At 45.6% G+C, this 20,305-nt stretch overlaps 2 protein-coding genes and 1 long non-coding RNA gene across 5 annotated transcripts in view; 1 reads left to right on the top strand and 2 right to left on the bottom strand.

Moving 5' to 3' along the window:
* Positions 1–1,759: 1,759 nt before the first annotated feature.
* YJU2 (YJU2 splicing factor homolog) lies at positions 1,760–13,564 on the bottom strand. The gene is made up of 8 exons (XM_069086814.1): positions 13,430–13,564; positions 11,671–11,771; positions 10,804–10,948; positions 7,310–7,444; positions 6,183–6,364; positions 4,672–4,792; positions 3,471–3,630; positions 1,760–2,721 (listed from the first exon to the last, which is right to left on the bottom strand). Exons 1-8 carry the CDS (start codon positions 13,451–13,453, stop codon positions 2,609–2,611), a joined length of 981 nt encoding a protein of 326 aa, XP_068942915.1. The 5' UTR covers positions 13,454–13,564; the 3' UTR covers positions 1,760–2,608.
* Positions 13,565–14,269: 705 nt separating this feature from the next.
* Positions 14,270–20,305, bottom strand: part of EBI3 (Epstein-Barr virus induced 3) — a 6,893-nt gene continuing 857 nt past the window's right edge. The window contains exons 2-5 of one of the 2 annotated variants that reach the window (XM_069086816.1): positions 19,079–19,214; positions 17,893–18,071; positions 17,518–17,675; positions 14,270–17,086 (exon numbers count right to left, since the gene is read on the bottom strand). In XM_069086816.1, coding sequence (XP_068942917.1) covers positions 16,937–17,086; positions 17,518–17,675; positions 17,893–18,071; positions 19,079–19,214 — 623 coding nt within the window. In that variant the 3' untranslated portion in view covers positions 14,270–16,936. Of the gene's footprint in view, positions 17,087–17,517; positions 17,676–17,892; positions 18,072–19,078; positions 19,519–20,305 lie in introns of those variants that run through there. The other variant, XM_069086815.1, reaches the window with a different exon arrangement.
* The window catches only part of LOC138160234 (uncharacterized), a 6,674-nt gene continuing 3,383 nt past the window's right edge, over positions 17,015–20,305 (top strand). Inside the window, exons 1-2 of one of the 2 annotated variants that reach the window (XR_011168107.1) lie at positions 17,015–17,154; positions 18,599–18,749. This is a non-coding gene — a long non-coding RNA (uncharacterized lncRNA). Of the gene's footprint in view, positions 17,159–18,598; positions 18,750–20,305 lie in introns of both variants that reach the window. The other variant, XR_011168108.1, reaches the window with a different exon arrangement.

Genomic DNA, 20,305 nt, shown 5'->3' on the forward strand with positions numbered 1-20,305 from the left:
TCCCTGATCACTTTGGGGAAAAGGCCTAATAATGGTAATTGCTGAGTTAAAGGATATACAGTTTTATAACTCTTTGGGTATAATTCCAGATTGCTCTCCAAAATGACTGGGTCAGTTCACAGTTCCACAAACAGTGCATTAGTGTCCCAATTTTTCCACATCCTCTCCAACATTTGCCATTTTTCATTTTATGAAAATTTTAATCATTTTAGCCAATTTCTATCATTTTAGCCAATCTGATAAATGTGAGATATCTCGAAGTTGTTTTAATTTGCATTTCTCTAATCAATGTTCTAGTGCATTTTTTCATGACTATATAGTTTTGATTTCATTGGAAAAACTGCCTATTCATATCCTTTGTCCATTTAACAATGGGAGAATGACTCATATTCTTGTAAATTTGACAAAATTCTCTGTATATTTGAGATGACTTTTATATGAGAAACTGTTTATCCCCAACTTTCTGCTTTCCTTCTCATCTTTGCTATGCTGATTTTATTCATACAAAACCTTTTAAATTTAATAAAAATCATCCATTTTATATCTCATAATGCTCTGTATCTCATTTATTCATAAATTTTTCTTTGGCCCATAAGTAATATGTTCCATGTTTTTCTGGAAAGCAGATTTCTGTCATAATTATTTATGTAAAGTCAAATTTGCACAATGCACAGCAAGAACTGTTTGCATTTCCAAAGGTACCCTGCTCATATTTCTTCTGACACTTTAAAGTTTGCAAGTTTCCTCACAATGATTCTGTGAAAAAAGTTGTACAAGTATTATTATCCTCATCCTATAACCAACCAACTGAGTAAACTAAGGCCAGGAAACTAGATACTTCTCTAAGGTCAAGTTAGTAGATAGCAAAGCTAGGTCTGCAGGGAGTATCTCCTGACTCCAAATCTAGAGATCTGTCCACTACAGTGCCTCACTGATTCCATGAGCCTTGCAGTAAGCCCAGTCTGCTGCCCCTGGAGGCAGTGTAGACCATTCTTCACTGGAATAAGGAGGTATGTGTGTGGGAATGGGGGTAGAAGGCACAAAAAAGGAAGGGATGAGACACTGGGCAGGCCCCACCCCCACCCCATCCCCTTGTCATGCCAAATCAGGACCTTCCATCTAAAGCTTCTCACATTCCAGCTGTCAGCAATGTCCCCTTGCACGCAAAGTACACATGGAGGACACAGACTGTAGTCTTGTGATAGATGAGGCTAGACTACTCTGCCAAGTCCTGCTGTGAAAGAAAAAGGACCCCACTGTGAAAAGGGGAGACTGACCACAATTCACCCCATAGGGTGGCTGGCTAAGTGCAGGATGCCAGAGCTCCCAGCTGAGTTAATGGAGTTAGGAGGCCACTATATGACAACCTCCTGCTGCAGGGGCCCTAGGGCAGGTTTCAAGGCTCCTGGTAAACTCACTGGATGCACACCCTACTCCTTCATATTAACAGAGCCTTTAAAGGCTGGGGGAGACTTTGGAGATCATCCAACAAAACCTTCTCCTTTCCTAAGGAAACACAGATTTGCTCAAGGTCAATAGTCTATCAGTAGCAGAAATGGTCCCAGAATCCAGGTCTCTTCACACTTAGGTCAAAGGATAAGGGCTGAAGGACTATGACAGAACCACAGAAGCTCCAGTGCCCACCAGAACAGTAATCCCCTGTATAACCCCAAACAAGCAGTCATCTACCCAACCAATGCTGCCTCCCACCCTCAGAGACATCAAAAGATTTATCGCTCAGGATCAGCATAATCACAAGTCCTTTTGGTTTTCTTTATTTGGCTTAGAATAAAGACTTCTAGATACAAATCAGGTGGGGCTGGTAGGATTGGGGGGTGGGGTGGGGAGAGGGAAGAACAAGGATGGGACCTTTGGGTTGGCCTTATCTGGCCACTTGCAGCACTGTCAATCTTGGAATCTGCCCTATCTGTAGCTTAGATCTGGGCAGAAGGTAGAGGGAAAAAGATGCTGGTTGTGATAGCACATCATATATCGTATAATTCAATTCCCAAAGGTTTAAGTGCCATCAGCTAACCTTGGGGTGGGGCTGGGGAAGGCAAACCTACCACACATGGTGGGTTAGCCCTAGGCACTGATAAAAAGTGCCATTCCCTGTGGCATGTAATCAGTAACATACCAGCAACAGAAATAAATGAATTCCAGCCCTGTCATGGAGAAAAAGGTCCTCAAGTTCCAAAGATAGCAAGAGGTCATTCCTTGCCTCCCCAGCGATTCTGCTCTGGCTGCCTTGGCCTGAGAAGCATGAGGGGTAGGGGTCCAAAGGAGGTTATCCCTGATCTTATGGAGGGCATGAGGCTGGGAATGGATGGCAGATCTTCAGCTGCCACTCCCTAAAGAGGGATAAGTACCACAACACGGAATCCTCCCAAGGCTATAGGTCAGGAGAGTAGTCAAGAAGTGAGGAAGCACAGTGAGCTCACTAGACAGAGGCTCCAGCAGAGTCGTTCCTGCCCCAACCCTCCTCTTCACATTGCTCGGCTCACTGAACAAAGAAATAAACCCACTCCAGCCTGGTTCTGTGGTCATGCCCCACTGGGGAGGGGCCTTAAGGGTCTGGGGCCTCCCTCCAAGGGGAGGGGCCGATGCTTCAGCTGCTGTGGCTGCTATCTTCACTGTCTGAGTACGCCCCCAGCTGGCTCAGGGATGAGGCACCGGGTATCCCGGGCGACACGCTGGCATCCTTCAAATCCTGTGGTATGCCTACAAAGACAGGCTGGGGTCAGCTTTGTCCGGCCCTCCCCAACACTGGGCCCCCAGATTCAAGAAGTCATAGTTCAGAAGAGCAGCAAATCAGGAAAAACTAAATACCTCCTTCCTCCCCACTTCCCTCCCTGCCTTGCCTTGGCTCCTACACCCCCACCCCCCAGAATTAGCTTCTATCATCAATCTGCATCACAGGCATGTTGGGTACAAAGGGGATCAGAAACAAAGCTATTCTCGGCACTTGCATGGGCGCCCTTTGCCCTCTAGTGGCTGCTTGAAAGATGCTTCTTCCCTTGTTTCTTCAGCAAATGGGACACATACCAAGAATTTGAAAATTACATAAAATTCAGAGAACGGGATTTTAGAGACCATCTAGATTTGGGGTGGCTTAGCCTAGGATTCACAGATTTTCAGGGGGTCCAGGAACTTGTATACAAAAAAAAAATTTTTTTTAATTTATTTTCCCTATCCTCTACATGAAATTTAGCATTTTCTTCAATTATTTAAAAACTATCCTGAGAAGGGGGGCAGTAGGCTTCATTGGATATGTTCCAAAGGGATCTAGGACACACAAAAAGTTAAGAACCCCTGCTTCAGACCAGATGAGAAAACAGAGGCTCTGAGAAGTAAAGCAAAGGTCACACTGCTAGGGAGCAGTAGGGCTGGCTCTGACCTCTAGCTCTAACTCCTAACGACCCCTGCTCTCCAGTGCCTAAGGGCCTCTTGAGAGGCTGGAGCCCCAGTACCTGTACTTGGGGAGGGCAAGCCCACGTGCCCATTGCTGTTGCTGGTCCTCTGGGCAGGTGCCTTCTTTGCCACAACCAGGCCTGCCAGCTTTGACTTGCTGCCCAATGCACCCACACTCCGTTCCCAGCTCTCCAACTTCTGCTTCTTTAGCTGCGGGACCTGAGGGGGAAGAGGAGGGGCAACAAAACAGTTTGTTCTCAAAAATGATTTCCAGGAATTCAAAAATCACCCTTTCATTTAGAATTAATTAGTGCTCAATCCTTTCTTGATTGGATAACATGCAAAGGTGCCTTTGCAAACTCTAAGTGTTATTTGAAGGGAGCCATGATTATCATCCCCAGCCTTTGGTGGGGTCACTCCTTAAAACAAGGCTGTTCTTTCTGAGCAATGCTTCCTGCCCATGGGGAGTCTAGGCTATGGAGGTGACAGTCCCTTCTGGCTCAGTTTTCAATGACTCCATACCCAGAGGGATAGAAGGGGGCAAATTCTCTCAAAGCACTTTCTGAGAAACCTTCATAAGGCTGGGCACCCAGGGAACATGTTCCTCAAAGCCCCAGGATGGAAGTGATGCAAACGGGAAACCTGGCCTAGGAAGAAGAGTTGGAGAGAACAGCAGGCATGTTCATTAGCAGCTATCATCACTACTTAGAAGCCGAGGACATCTGGTCTAGGAGGGACTTTAAAACAAAATGTCAGCTGGAAGGGTCCTTGTCTGGGGAGCATGGTGGGGGGGGGGAGGGAGGGGGAGAGAAGCAAATTGCTCTCCCCACCCCAGCCCTGCTCAGTGAATGCCAGGGTTCCCTATTACCTCTAGAATCCAATACAAACTTCTGCCTGGTGTTTACAGTTCTGCACAGCCTGGCCCTCTCCTGCCTGCTCAGTCTCCTGACACACTCCTCCCCTCCATGTTCCCTATGGACCAGCCATACTAGCCTACCTGCTGTTTCTTGTTTTTGCATCCCCAATAACTGTGCCTAGAACACAGTGGGTGCTTAATAAATGTTTTTTAATTGCTCAAAACATTAGGATCTTATGGTCCTCTGGCTGGTGGTCAACTCCACAGCTTAAATTCCTTACTGGTCCTGTGTCAAGGACAAAGTCTGGTGGCCCAGATGCAATACTATCATTCCCCCCTTCCTAAACTCCAGCCCACCACCACAATTACCCAGCGGTGGGGCAGGGAGGTGATCTTGGACTTACATCCTCTAAGATGGCTGTGGGGTTGGCCCGAATGGCAAGCTGGGAAGGCGCAAGGGCAGGCTCTTCATCAGAGTCAGAGTCTTCAATCAGTCGCCGTCCCCGGGCGAGCTCCATCATGGCCCTGTGACATAGACAATTGTCCCCTAGGGCCCCGTGGCTTCTTCCTGGGAGTCACATTGTGACTTCACAGGCAGCCTCCAGCTAGTTACTACCTACAGTGTCTCTTCTCTCCCTCAATGATCCCCAAAGCTATTACCCTTCAATCTCCTCTGGAAAGAAATGGCTCCAGAGCTTCCTCCAGAGCAGCTCCCCAATGAGCACATCACCATGAAACCAGGCACATTCTGATGTGTGGTTTCCTAACACCCCTTATTCTCTGTGACTCTTTCTGTGTCAACCCTACTGAAGAAAGGACGCTGGCTAGAGTCTGCCATGGGGCCTCCTCTAGAGGCTGGAATCTAAGCCAGGCTGCCCAGGCATTTTCATTTTATGAATTTGGCAGAATACTAAGGGGTATGGGGTATGGAGAAAGAGAAAGAGGGTGAAAGAGGAAACACTCATTTGATATCTGTTCCTCTCAACACTCATAAGGCAAGGAGATGGGGAAACTAAGGCCTAGGGTCACCACAGACTACCATGACAGCCCAATTTCAAAGAGTTGAGATAAAGAAGAGGTAGAATCCCAGGGCCTAAGGATTCTACAGGAAAAGTTCACTCAAGAGGACTGGGAGGCTCCCAAGAATGAACAAATTATCCCAATGAGGAAGAAAAGGGGAAACTATTTAAAGAGATTGCTGTGCATGCATCAAGAATCAGATTAAAAAAAAATACGCACACACACACACAGAAAATGAAAGAGGGCAAGTAAATGAATATGAACACAAAAAAGGGGTGTGGCCTCATAAAAATGTCAGGAATGTTAAAGCTCAGAATGAGCTGAGGCTTGCAATGGATATAAATATTAAAGACAACAAAAAAAACTTTTTAGCAATTGGTGGCAAAAAGAAAATTAGAAGAGATAATCTCTGCTCTGGGGTAAATAACAGAAGGTGGATCTCTTCAAGGTCATTTACAGCTTATTGCATGTGTGAGCCACTTGCTCCCAGATGGCTGGCTGGCCAGTCTTAAGTCTCTTTGGGATAGGATGGTTTGTCTTCCCACCCCCATCCTAACCTGAGGGACAGTTTTGCCTCTACCCCTGCTAACAACTCTTTACTTGGAAGGGATAAAATCCTCTAGTACTGCCAGGGTCACTTCTATCCTAGACCCCTATTGTGATCAGATACCCATCCCTAACCTATGCAATCTCTCATGAAAAACTAGAATCATCTCAGAGTTGGCAAAAACCTGGGCAGTCATCTAAGCAACCTGAGTAGGAATCGTGGTATAGTGAAGAGTAATGGGCCTAGTATCTATTTCCTCCCAGGGTAACCCCCTGTGTCCACATCCCCATCCTCTGGCTCCCCTCCCCTAAATGAAATCAGTCCTCATTTCTTTTCCGTTAAGCTTACTCCATCTCCCTCTGGTCCTCCTCCTGCTCTCGCTGGCGCTTCTCCTCCTCAGACACTCGGTGCTGCTGTAACATCGCCTCAAAGTCCACGTTAGCCTGGCGTTGGTTGAGCTCCTTCAGCTCCTGCAGGTTCTCCAGAACCTCCATCTCCAGCTTGGAGTCCTTGGTCCGATTCTCCAGCACCTGGGGAGGGTGGACATAGCAACGAGACACAGGGCAAGCTGGGCTTTTGGTACAGCACCCAAACTTCTGCGTCTCAGTTTTCTCTGCTGTAAAGTTGGGATGATAATACTTGCATCATTGGCCTCGAGGTGTAGTGAGGATCAAATGCGGCATCATACAGTTATGTTCTGTGTGGCTATGTCTTGTATTCTCAACTGCCCAGGATTCAGAGCCCTTGGAATTACGTCTCCACCCTGATGCTGGACTTAGAGTCAGGAGAGACCTGGGTTCCAATCCCTCTTTTGACACTTGATAGCTATGTCACCCTGGGTAAGTCACTGAATACCTCTGAGCTTCAGTTTCCTCATTTATAAAATTTGCAAAATACTCATTTCATGGGTTGTTTAATGAGAATGTATAATGAGAAAATGTATGTAAAGCATTTGGTATGATTTAGAGTTTTACAAAGGTCAGTTGCTAGCATTATTAGTATTATTACTTCCTCTCTAACCTCACCTTTTCACTATTTCCCCGTAACATACCATGAAAGCAAGAAGGGACACTGGGATACAGAATCTAGAACATTAGAGGTGGAACAGACTTTAGAACTCACTCTCCCAGGGCCTCGATTGCAGGCAGGCCAGTCTCCTGCTTTCTGGCTCTGGCACAACATATTTAGCACTTCCATTTTCCAGGGACTGCCCAGGAATCACCACCTCAAGCACAGCATCCTGGGGAATGGCCACCTCAGAGAGCCAGGAAAAAAGAGGCCTGGGTGTAGAGGTGGAAACTTGGATTCAAGTACTGGTATTGATATTTATTAGCTACATATCTGACTTTGGGGAAGTCACTTCTCCCTGAGTGTCAGCTTCCTCATCTGTAAAACTGGATTAATAATATCTACACTATTTATCTCGCAGGGCCAGTGGGAGGAAAGTGTTGAAATGTGAGGTATTATTATATTACCTTCATAGGATTATTTAATTCTTCATCTTCTCTTTCCTTCTGTACCCTTTTCTCTTCCTCTTCCAGTAGTTTCTCAGCCTGGAAATTCCGGGTGGCTCCATGCTCCATGGTATAATCTGTGTTTTCAGGGTCTGTCTGGGGGTAAAGAAGTCAGTTTTATAAGAATCCAGGCCATGGGTCAAAAGTAGTCTGGCTTAGAAACTGTTATGGTGTAGCTGTCAAGTGAAAGAGAAAAAGCCATAAGAAGGTTGAGGGAGTCAATCCAAGCAGTAACCAAGGTGGCAGTCTGGGAACTGACTCAGTGAGACTGATGGCCAGGAATAATTCCATTTCAGAATGAGTTAGAGGAGAAAATAGTTATGTAAAGTTATCTCAAGACATGTTTGACTAGATAACAGCTTCCTCATTTCTCATTTTATGAGACAACAGAAAGAACACTGGACATGGAGCCAAAGGGTTCTCATATTTCTCTGCTGGGAAACGAAGTTCATAAGCCCTCTCAGATTCAGTTTTCTTATCTGTAAAATGGGAATAATACTTACACACACTGAGCTCACAGACTTCTTGTAAAGAAAGCATTTTACAAACCTTAAAATACCATATGAATGAGTAATTATCATCAGTAGCAATAAATTCCACGATGGCAGGAACTGACTCATGCCCCATTGCATTTCCCACAGTTTGTGGCCCTGGGAGCTGCAAATAGCAGGTACTCAATAAATATGTTGGTCAGCTCATTCTGTGAGAAAAAACACAGGCCAGGAAGTCAGAAGGCAAGTGAAAGCCTTTGTAAGGAGGTTCTAAACCATCCACAGAACAGGGCAGGGATATACACAAAGCTGTCTATCTGTCTGTCCCACAGCCTTCTTGAGATATGCGAAGGTCAAAAGAAGTGTAGCTGCTCTCATCCTTTTTCTCAGGGCTAGTCTTGACTTTACCAGTTTGGAAACTGCCATAAGGTCCAGGAGACTGGTTTAAGTAGTTTGTAGGGGGCCTATAAGGGTTGGATAAGACCCAGGATCTTAGGAATATACTTGAAAATGTTGCCAAAAACTTAATAGCTATATGTTCAAAGATTTCTATAGCAGTATTTTATGTTATTTTAAAAAACTGCAAACAACCTATATGACCAACGGCAGGGTGCAACCTCCATTTTGAAGAGAACATTGCCCTTCATTTCTCTCCCTGAACTTTGTCCCTGTGACACCTCTATATACCCTTTCCCTCACTGCACCCTCTTTTTCAGCTCCCTTTTGTGTGTTGTCTTGCCCCTCCTTGAGGGCAAGGACTGTCTTTATTTTTGCTTGGATTTTTATCCCCAGATCTAAGCACAGTGCCTGGTACACAATAAGCATTTAACAGAATGTTTGTCAACTTGACTAGATTGGAATAGGCAAATTAACTGTGTCATAAGAGATGGCTAGAATTCAAGAAACAAACAAGAATGAGGAATATGAAGAAAGTTAGTCAGTAAACATTTACTCAGTCAACCAATAAGCATTTGTTAAAGGCCTACCATGTGCAAGGCACTAAGTACTTCCTATATACTAAGGGATAAGTACTATCAATACAAAGAAAGGCATAACAACAGTATCTGCCTTCAAGTTGCATGTATTTTAATATGGAAGACAACATGAAAATAACTAAGTATCTACAAGATATAAACAGAGTAGCTAAAAGGTAGTTTCAGAAGGGAAGGTACTAGGAGTTGGGGGTGGGGATGGGAGTGGTGGTAGGGCTAAAAAGGTCTCCTGTGGAAGATGAGAGTCTTGAAGCCAGAGAAACCAAGAGTAGGAGGTAAGAAGCAGAGCATTCCAGGCAGTGCAAAGGGAAGGACCTGGAGATGAAGGGTCATGTTCAAGGAACTTATAGTAGGCCAAGTAACTGGACTGTAGAAGGCATGGAGGGGAGTAAAGTAACAGACTGGAAGCATGGGAAGCGGCAGGAAAGGAGGAGTCTTAAATGCCAGCCAGAAGAATTTACATTTGGTCCTAGAGGTAATAAGGAACCACTGGAGGTCACTGAGCTGGGAAAGAGGGTCACATAATCAACGTGTGTACGTCAGTGTCTTTTTTGTCCTTGGTTCCCAATGTAGACACTGACATCGGCTGTTGCAGGGTGTTGGAATCTTAGGGTGCTCATGCAAAATCCAAATCTTCCATCCTTTTGAAGTTTACATGGCCATCTTCTAGTTGGGGAGGAAGAGGAAACAAAGGCTCTCCTCTTCCTCCATCCCACCATTCCTCAAGATGATTTCCTCTGGGGAATTTGGCTGGCGCAGGATGAGCACTAAAATATGGGTGCTAAACTGGCTTGCTCTTTTATACAAAATCCACAGCTATAACGGAGCTTCTTCAGCCAATCCCAATACACTTCCTGTATGGCATCACTTCATTTGATCACTGGCTAAAAGCAAACTATTCCTTCTGAAAACTGACTGACCAGGTTGTTCATACTTGGTTCAATGCCCATGACTGACTGAATCAATAGGGGTGTTCTCACCTAACAAAAGTATCAGAATTATTTTTATTAGTTGCTTTAAGGGCAGAAGATAATTGATTGCTTCAAACACCTCCCGCCCCTTATATTCTTCCCTACTGAACTGTGGTGAAGTCCAGAATCTAAAATCTAGTGACCTGAGGAAGTTACACATTATCCTTTTTACTTGGAAAAAAGTGCATGTGACACAGTTCATAATTAAATTTGGTAGTTAGCATTTTTTCAAACTTCCAAAGACCTGGTGATACAATTTAACAAACAAATATCACTTTTTACAAAGTTCTAATACCTTTCTTATAAAGACCTTTCTTATAAAGACCTTTCTAGGGGCGGCCAGGTGGCTCACCGAGTAAGAGCACCGGCTCCAGTGTCGGGATGACCTGGATCAAATCCGGGCTCAGATACTCAGCACCACACCCAGAAATAACTGGCCGTGTAACCTTGAGCAAGTTACTTAACCCCGATTGCTAAAAAAAAAAAAAAAGACCTTTCTGAAATAGAATGAAACCAGAGCAGAACCAGAAGAACTAGGGACATATTAACTATACCTGTACAAGAGAAAAAGTAAATGAGAATAACAAAAAATCCTGACAGAGCCATAGAAGGAATGACTGAAAAAAGTGATAAGCTATTTTATGCATTGAAATTATTCAATTTACTATAAATAGTAACTAAAAAAGTTTAGCTGTTTGTATTGTTCAATGTTAAATTTCTAAAAAAAAATTATAGGGGCAGCTGGGTGGTGCAGTGAATAGAGAGCATCGCCCTGAAGTCAGGCGGACCTAAGTTCAAATGGCCTCAGACACTTAACACTTAGGCCTCAGACACTTTACACTTACTGGCCTGTGACTTTGGGCAAGTCACTTAACCCCAATTGCCCTGCCCTCTCCCCTCCAAAAAGCAAATATAAAAATAAATTAATTTTTAAAAAGTTTAAAAAAATTATATATACACATACATGCACACACACTTATTTAAAAGACTTAGTAACTTACTTTGAAGGTGATTTCAGCTAGACATCGGGTACACTTGATATAGAAACGAAAAATTGGGAGTCCCAGATATAGCTCATTCTGCACTGTCTCCTTCCGGGCATTAAATTTCTTGCCTTTATAAATATACTCGCCACATGTCTTACACCTAGAAGGAAAAAAAAGGCAGGAGTGGGGAATGATTCCCAAGTCAGTTATGAAATACCTCTACCTGATGGGAAATAAAACTATCTTCCCCATCTCTCCCCCCCAAACTGGTCCAGACCAATTCCATGCTGCAAGAAAGCATTTCTATTGAAATACAGTTAGCAAAATCTTTTTATTTATTTTTTTTTAAAGCAAATGGGGTTAAGTAACTTGCTCAAGGTTACACAGCCAGTTATTTCTGGGTGTGGTGCTAAGTATCTGAGCCCGGATTTGAACCCCAGGTCATCTGACACTGAAGCCGGTGCTCTTACTCGCTGAGCCACCTGGCCGCTCCATCTTTTTATTTTTTACTTTTATTTTTTTGGAGGGGGGAAGGCAGGGCAATTGGGGTTAAGTGACTTGCCCAAGGTCACATGGCTAGTAAGTGTTAAGTGTCTGGGGCTGGATTTGAACTCAGGTCCTCCTGACTCCAAGGCCAGTGATCTATTCACTGTGCCACCTAGCTGCCCCACAAAATCTTTTTAAAAACAAATTCACAGACCCCAGATAACGAAGTTCTGCTTTTAAGGATTTCTGGGAGCCAGTGTACAACATGTATGTGATTCTCCTATATTAACCTTTTCTAGCCTTCAAAGCCAGAGGTGGCTAAGGGGGATTCCTTAGGTTCACCTGTTAGTCCTTTTCTGTATATAGCAGGGAGGGCATTCCAATGTATATTCTCACCTCATGTTGAATGGAGCCATCAGCCTCACCACATATTGCCGATCTTTGGGAAGCTTGAGTTTAGGGATTTTCGATGGATCAAAATCTGGTGGATAGTATTTCTGTGGGGAAGATAATGAGAGGTAATGATCACAAAGAAGGCTAGCTTTGACCCCTATTCTCAAGCCAAGGAATATGACAGGAAAAAAAGCAAGAAAAAAGAAAAGAGCCCATACAAGAGATATGTACATATACATGTAAATAGATATAGATAGATATACACACAGTATTATAGGAGGAAAACCTCACAGAAGGGTATTTATAGAGTAGAGAGGATAATAGAGAAAGACCAATAAAGAAGGAGACATATCATGAGGACTGGAAGGAAAGGTAGTGTGGGGATATGGCATAGAAAAAGAAAGGGAAAATATGATAAAGAAGAGTTTAAAGGGGAAAAAGCCAAGAGATTATGGGATCAAAGGATTTGGAGCTGGAAAGAGCCTTAAAGGCCATCTAGTCCAATCCCTCCTCATTTTAAAGAAGAGTAGAACAAAAACAGAAGGAAGAACATTTAGGAGTCCAGTCAATGGGGAGAGAAAGTCTGAGAGTAGCTAAAATATAAATGAGAAACATTAAGAAACCTGTGACCCAAGACCATCTCAGGAACTTCCTGGGGAGGGGTGAAAGGGAGAACAAGGAACTTAGGAACCTAGCCCCAAAGAAGGCAATTATGATGGGGGAAGAGAAGAACATAGAAAGGCTCCTTCCACCCTAGAACAACGAGGATGTGACCAGTAAAAACTTGAACACCTTGGCAAAATTAAAAGATGCAATGCAATCCAATCCAATAAATCTTCCCTTGGAAAGTCTGAACTTGGGAGCAGACCCACCTCTGGGATAAGTGATAACATCTCCTTGTAGAGAAGTGACCATAGGTACTTATTGGCTCATTGACACCACCCCTGAGCCCCAGGGACTACCACAGATCTGGGTCTACCCTTGGGCTTGGCCCCTGAAAGAGGGCAGACAGATCTCCCGGAGGAGATCTCAGCAAGGTGACCACAGCCAAGAAAGAAGCCACAATGCTCTCCCTCCTCCACTTCGACTTTAAGACCCAACTAAATTCCCACCTCCTACAAGAAGCCTTCACCAAAACTCTATTGATTCCAGCGCCTTTCCTCGGTTATATATTTCCTCTATACAGCTTATATCCTGTCTATATTTGTTTGGCCTCCACCCCCCCCCACCCCCCTTAGATAGCTAGCTGCTTGAGGGCAGGGGCTGTCTTCTTTGCATTCCTACCTTAGCATGGTGCCTGGAACATGGTAGACGCCTGCTGTTTACTGAATGAATGAACAGGGAATGAACATATCGAGCTGACACATACCTGGGCCCCTGGGTCTCTTAACTGCCTGCGGAGATGGCACCATGCATCTCAAAGTCGGTGTCAACTTCTGAGTTTTCCCAAAAGAGATGGTCTCTGTTCTCCCCAAAACCGAAGCAAAGATCGAGCGGACAACCCCCGGCCCACGACGGGGAGAAGCCCTAGCACCCCCCTCCCTGCCTAGGAAGTCCCCTGGAGGAGCCACAGCCAGCCCCCGGCCCCAAGGAGGGAGAACCCTTGGGCAGCCCGGCTCCTTGAGGGCGGGGTCTCAGGCCTCGTCACCAGGAGGGCAAGAACTAGGGGAACCTCACCCTGGGGAGAAGCCGCCCGGCCTACGGAGAAGTGAGGTCGGAGGACCGGAGGCCTTGAGGCTCTCGCTACCCGCCCTTTACTTACATTTAAGACTTTTCTCTCAGACATCTTGGCACCGCTTCACGAACCCCACTCCGCAAACACCAATTCAAGCCGCTGCACTGCAGCTCTCTTGACCTGCACTGCCCACTTCCGGGAAACACTGGCCGAATCCACCGCGTTCATTGGTCGAGGGTGCAATGGCCCGCCTCCTTCCCTGTGACGCACACCCCCGATCCTCCTCCCTCCCCCACACGCTCTTTACGTGTGGTTCGTCTCGCTAAGGGGTCCGATGGCGCCCCGGCCCCGCGGCTGAGAAGGTTCCACCGACCCAAGGAACGTTCCCTCCTGGTGCAGGGCGAGAACCTCTTGAAACATGGGAACGCGGGGGGAAAGTAGACTAGAAGAAGGTCTGGGCCTCTGCACTGCCTAGTGCTGGTCACTAGCGCTTTCTTGCTCACTTTATGCGCATGCATGTGTGCATTCCGCTCTTTATTGATTTACATTTTCTTCTAGTTGGGCTCCCAAAGCTCTTTCTGGGCAATTTGAGGAAAGAATCTGGGACTGGAAATCAGTCAGGAGACCTGGGTTCAAGAGAGGCGCGAACTCACTGTGTCGTTGACCTTGGGCAAGGTCATTCCCCCTCTCTTGACCTCAGTTTTCCCATCAATAAAATGGACGGATTAAATTTAGGATCCCACAGATCCCTTCCTGCTCTGACATTCCATGTTCTATGCCCCTTCTCTGTCTCTTTTCCTCTCTCTCTGTTTCCCATCCCTCCTGACCCCCTGCAAGGAGAATATGAACTTGTGGTCTTGCAGAACAAGGATAAACAGCTGCCATATTTGTAGGGATGAAGATGTAACCTGGGGACTGAGTCAGGAGTCAATCAGTCAACAAGCATTTATTAAGGCGTTCTACTGGGTTCTCGGCACTGGCGATACAACGGAAGGAAAAACAAAAGTACAGAACAAAACTGTCTTCAGGGAGGTCACAAACATGTGTATTGGGCAGACAATACACAATGTATTTATAAGATACAAACAATGTATTTATAAGATATAACAATGTAAACAGAGGTTATCTCAAGGGAAGGCACTGGCAGCAGGAGGAGAGGGAAGGGGACTCTTGCAGAAAGCTAGGAGGGCAAATGAGGAGAGAGAATTCTGAGCAGGCTGGACAATGGGTGCAAAAGCATGGGGTCAGGAGATGAAATATTGTGTGCAAGGCCAGGTGAGGGGCTCAGGAAACCTATGGAAGGATTTTATATTTGATTCTAGAGCTGAGAGAGGAGTTCATTGAGTGGGGGAGGGAGGAGGAGTGTCAAACCTGTGCCTCAGGAATATTGATTTGATAACTGAGTGGAGGATGATCCTAAGTGGGTGGGTGGGGAGGATTTGAAGCAGAGAGACCAAATAGCAGACTATTCTAGTCTGGCTGTGAGGTAATGAATGCCTGGACCAGGGTGCTAGCGGTGTTAGGGGAGGAAAGGAAGTATATACAAGAGATATTATGAAGTGGGAAGTGATTGGATTTGGGAGGTGAGGCAGAATGAGGAGAAGAGACATAGAAAAATAGCTGTTGGATATAGAACCATGGTTATATGGAATAGTTGGATCAAATGAGAGGTTTGTTTGTTTTGAGGATGAGGGAGACATGGGCATGTCTATAGACAGCAAGGAAGCAGAGACTGAAGATTAGTGAGAGGGTAAGAATGATAGAGGGGCAAACTGCTGAAGAAGATGAAATGGAATGGGATCAAGGGTACATGTAGGATTTGCCTTGGCAGGGGAAATGGCCACTTCTTCATATAAGACAGGGTGAAGGAAGAATTAGTGAGGGAAAGACACTTGACTGACATGAAATGTGGAGGCTAGGAGAGGGAGATATCAGAAAATTACCTCAATTTTGTCCATGAAGTCCTTCTCTGACAGAGTGTGAGGATAGGGGTGCCATGGGAGGCTTGAGAAGGGATAAAAAGGTTTGGAATGGCCATTGTGGTGAGTGGAAGAGTGTACCAGTTAGGGAAAGGATTGACTTACTGCAGTGAGGTCCCAGCTAAGATTATGTGACACATATTTGTAGTGGACATAGTCAACATAATTTTGAGATTTTCCCCCAGCACCCAAACAGGAACAGAGGCAGCTGATGATGGAAATAATGTAAAGCTGGAGCTTAGTGGAGGCATGATTAGATTAGGCCAAGGGACATGGGACTGGAGAGAAGCTGACCATATAGAAATGCAATGGTTCACCAAGGAGTCACAAAAGTGATGTCCTGGGGGTAGGGGAAACAAAATCAAGGAGTGGAGGAAGTGGAGATCACAGTGATAATGGAGGTCAGGGTTAAGGTCATAAGGCAGAAGGAAAGAGAGATGATAAAAGGTTACAATCAGTTATAGGAATTTCAGAGTTCATATACCTAGAAACATGCACGCGACTATCTCTATGTGTAGCTGAGGTGTCATGAAGGAGGAGGTTGTGGTAAATGAGTAGGCTGATGGATAGGGAATATTGAATTATCAAGTACACTATATTGAAGTCCCCCAGTGTAAGAACAGGAGTTGGGGTGGAGAGAAAGACTATGAACCAGCCACTGAATTCATTGAGGAAGGAAAGAGTATCCCCAGGGGTTGGTAGATAACAAATACTAGAATCTTTGGGTGATGAATTTGGATTGAATGAATCTCAAAGGAGAAGTTTTGGAGAGATGGTGGTAGAGGAAGAGTGGCAAGGGGGAGCAAGGAGTATCCTTACCACCACCAACACCACCATCACCATCCCTGGCTGGAATCGGTAAATCAGGAGTTTGTGTGAAAGTGAAACCAATACTGGAAAGCGTGGCTAGGGTCACCATGTCATCAGGAGGGAACCAGGTCTTAGTGAGAGCCAGAAGATGGAGGGAATGAAACATGAAAAGGTTTAAGATAACAGCAAATTTGTTGACTACAGAGGAAGAATTTCAGAGAGCACAGCAGAAGAGGAGAACATAACTAGAGAAAGACATTTGGGAGATGGAGTTGAGGAGGATGGGAGTAAGGGAGTACGTTTTGGGGGGGGGGGGGGGAGTTGTACAATGACAGCTATAGTGGATTTCAGAATCACTGATTCTGATAAGGAGAGTGTTATGGGTTGGGAACCATTAAGGAATGAATCCATGCAGAGTATCAGTGGCTAGAGAGAAGTCCTTTGAGGAATGTAGGAAATCAGACTGTTCAAGGCTTTTGTTAGAAGTCCAAACTTCAGTGGTGACATTGTGTCCTGTGAGACCCAAGGAGACCCAGCTCCCAACAGGAAGGAATAAGTGAAGGCACAGCCTGTGGAATCTGAAAAGGAGACAGGAGCTGGCAATCCTGGGGGTGGGTCTGATCCAAAAAGTGCTTACAGAGCACTGGAGAAGATCTGGGAGGGAAGGCAGAAGCCACAGCTGGGTGTCCTAGATCCAGAGATGACAGGGTTCTGCAGGTAGGCATGGGACCAGTTTATCAGGTTCAAGTATCCAGGGTGTTGCCTCATGATAGAGGCTGAGAGTTTGGGGATACCCCAAACCAGGCTACTTGCTACCAGGGGTAGTAGCCATCACAGTGCTCCAAGTGCTTAGTTCCCCATAGTCCATAAAGTCACCAGCTGCAACCTGTACTTGGTATTGGGTCCTGGGGCGCAGGCCTTGTAGGATGAAGGATGTTTCCTCAATTGGCCCCACCTGACAGCAAAATATGGGAGGTCAGCACCCAGGGAGAGTCCTCATCTCGAGATAAGTATTGGAGAGGGGTAGGTAAGTTTCTTTAAAATGTTGATGAAGGGAAGCTGTAAGGCTTGTTAGGCAGAGCCTGGGACTAGGAATCAGGAAAACTGGATCCTGGTTTCCATTGTCCCTGACGTATGACCTCAAATAAAATCTCTTCATATCTCTGCACTTCAATTCCTCCATCAGTAGGATGAGGGAGTTAGGCTAGATTATCTCTAAAAGGACCCTTTTCACCCTGACAGGTTATGTTTTAACATTCTAGACTTCTGTAGCAGTCAGAGTTCTGAAGCTCTGCTCTCTGGGCAACTCTTTGACCAGCCTAACCACCCCCTCTGAAATACTGGGCTTCAAATGCCCTCCTGTTCTTGTCCCAGTCAAGGCCTTACCTGTCGGAATCTGGTGGCCCCCTGTCGCTGGTAACGGATCAGGTACTTGAGGGGAAAATACTTGGGGAAGGGCCAGGAATGGGGGGGCTCCCACTGCACTCGGAGTTGCTTGCCAGGGACAGGGTTCACACTTATAGCTTCCGGTGGGTCGGGTTTAACTGCCAGTCATAGACACATTGGTTATGAGGTGAAAAGGTCCTGGGACATCATTATTTCTCATGTCTATTCAGTACCTTCCTTGAAAGACCTTCCCCCCAAGCTCTTTCCTTTGCCCCAGAGCTAGACCCTAAATATCTGACATTCTACTAGGCACCCCTTCCCCATACTCAGCTCTAATACCTAATACATTATTTGGAATTCCCATGCTGGACTCACTGATATGCTCCGCAATGAAGGGGACCAAGCTACTTCTGGCCCCCTGTTGAGTGATAACTGTGATGTTGAAGATGTAGGGTATCATGGAGAACATCTGTATGTTGGGGATGACACAGCTGTGGGCCTCAGGGGATGGCTGAAGGCAGGGGTGCGTCTCTCCTTGGGCGAACATCCCTAATCTGACATGGAAAGACAAGATTCTGATCTCAGTAGCCCCCTCACCTTGTCCTGGCTCTAGGGACATCCCCCAGCCTGCACTGGGAGGGACCACAGAATTTGTGTCATTCCCCACATCCCTCCCCCACTCTCCCAGCTGGGTGCCATATTTTAAGATGGACTTGGGGTGGTAAAGTGGGAAGAATCCTGGCCTGGGAGTCAAGAGATCTAGGTTTAAGCCCCAACTCTGCCGCTGACTCCGTGTCACATCATAATGACAACCTCATTGGATTCTCACAACCCTATAAGGTAGGTGCTCTCATCATCCCCACTTTACAGCTGAAGCAGACAGACATTAAAGGTACTTGGCCAAGCTCATCAAGTGTCTGAGGCCAGATCTGCACCAAGGTCTTCCTGACCCCAGACCACTGCACCACCCAGCTGAATCCCCCTACTTTGCTCTCATCTTCCTCTTCTGAAAGGTGAGGGCTGAACCAATAATCTCTACAAACTCTTCTGGCTCTAAAGTTCTGTTTTCTGTTATTGACAGTGTATCCGGAGGATGCCGCGCAGCCTGGAGAGCACCAAGTGTGAAGGGCCGCTGAATTAATTGGAGACACTTAGCCTGGGAGAGAGGAAAACTTGGGAGGAGGGAAGAGCATGACAGCTTTGTGCATATCTGAAGTCCTGTTATGTGGAAGGTAGACTTGTTCTCCCTCAATTCCAGGGGACAGAACCAGGAACAACATGGGAGACAAAGGTGGAGTAGGTCCAGGGAGGTGGGTTTCAGTTTAATAAAAGGAAGAACTTCCTAATGATCAAAGGTGACCCACAAGGGAATGGACTGCCCACATGGAGAATGAGCTTTCTCTTACTAAAAGTGGCCAGTCAGAGGCTAGATAACTTTCTATAAGGGATATGTGTGTGTGTGTGTGTGTGTGTGAGTGTGTGAGAGAGAGAGAGAATTGGAATACATCCCCTCTGAGATCCCATCCAACTTTTAAATTTCTAGAATTCTGTGACCTCTGACCTGTAGGTGGCAATAAAGGAGGCTTGCAGGTCCTGCTCAGGATTCGTTTCTGTCTCTCTGTCAGTGGTCCAGGAGCAGTCTATGGCCTCAGGATACCTCACAGCCCAGCACTGCACAGATAGGAGGCCTGGGGATTCTGAGAGATGAGAGAAAAAGGCAGGGGGAGGATAGGGACAGGAATCTTTGAAGCTCTTCATGCTATCCCGCCACTCACGCTCTCTTCCAGCCAAACTTGACCTCCTGCTGGAGATCAAACCCAGCATTCTGTCTCTGGCCTCCATACGTTGGAACAGGCTGTTCCCCATGTGGGGAATGTGCGCCTTCCTCACATGCAATCTTTAGAATCCTTAGCATCTTTCAAGGTTCAACTCAGCTGCCATCTCCTACTTTCCTGATGTCCTAGTTATTAACATTGTCTCCCTCCTCTAATGACCACGAATACTTATCTAGTGTGGGAGTTCTTAACCTTGTTTGTGTCACGTGCCCCTTTTGGAGTCTGGTGAAGCTTATGGATTCCTTCTTAGAGTAATGTTTTCAAAGGCATAAAATAAAATTATAGTATTAGAAAGGAAATACAGTTATCAAAATATTTCTAGAACAAATTCACAGATGCCCAGGTCTGTACAAATATGTAAAATAGCACATGTTTATATATTATCATATAGATTTATTAGTATTATTACCCTAGTAGAAAGTAAATCCTTTGAGGGCAGAGACTTTTCTTCTTTTTGGAGCCATTGACACTACCAATCCCCCTGTTCTTTTGGATAGTTTCTTCTTTCTAGGTTTTCATGACCTGACTTCTCCTTGTTTCCCTCCTACAGGTCTGGTCACTCTTTCTCAGTCTCCTTTGCTGGACACACCCAAATAGAGCCTGATAACCAGGTTGCCTGCCATGGCTTTGTCCTGGTCCTCTTTTTTTCCCTTCTCGCTCTTACTATTTTGTTTCCTGATCTCATTAACTCCCATTTGTTCAATTGTCATTTCTGTGCAGATGATTCTCATACCTGTTTGTCCAGTCCTAATGTCTGTCCTGACCTCCAGCTGCTCATTGGCCATCTCACACTAGATATCTTGCGGACATATTAAACTCACCATGTCCAGAACTGAAGTCATTCTTCCTTCTCCCCAAACATTCCCCTCTTCCTAGCTTCCCTATTACTGTAGAAGAAACCACCATCCAACTGGTCATCCCTGCTCACAACTCAGTGGTCATCTTTGGCTCCT

Source organism: Petaurus breviceps, unplaced genomic scaffold (assembly GCF_028583685.1).
Source record: "Petaurus breviceps papuanus isolate PSGF00001 unplaced genomic scaffold, PetGlider_PUasm1.0 180, whole genome shotgun sequence".
NCBI classification, from domain to species: domain Eukaryota; kingdom Metazoa; phylum Chordata; class Mammalia; order Diprotodontia; family Petauridae; genus Petaurus; species Petaurus breviceps.

Bases quoted from the DNA above. Each gene is read 5' to 3' on its own strand.
- YJU2 (XM_069086814.1), bottom strand. From the start codon at position 13,453: ATGTCTGAGAGAAAAGTCTTAAAT. The intron at 7,445-10,803 runs GTAAGTTACTAA...CTTTACCCCCAG, and splicing joins TAGCTGAAATCACCTTCAAA to ACAGACCCTGAAAACACAGA. The intron at 3,631-4,671 runs GTAAGTCCAAGA...CTTCCCCCTCAG, and splicing joins CCACAGCCATCTTAGAGGAT to GTCCCGCAGCTAAAGAAGCA.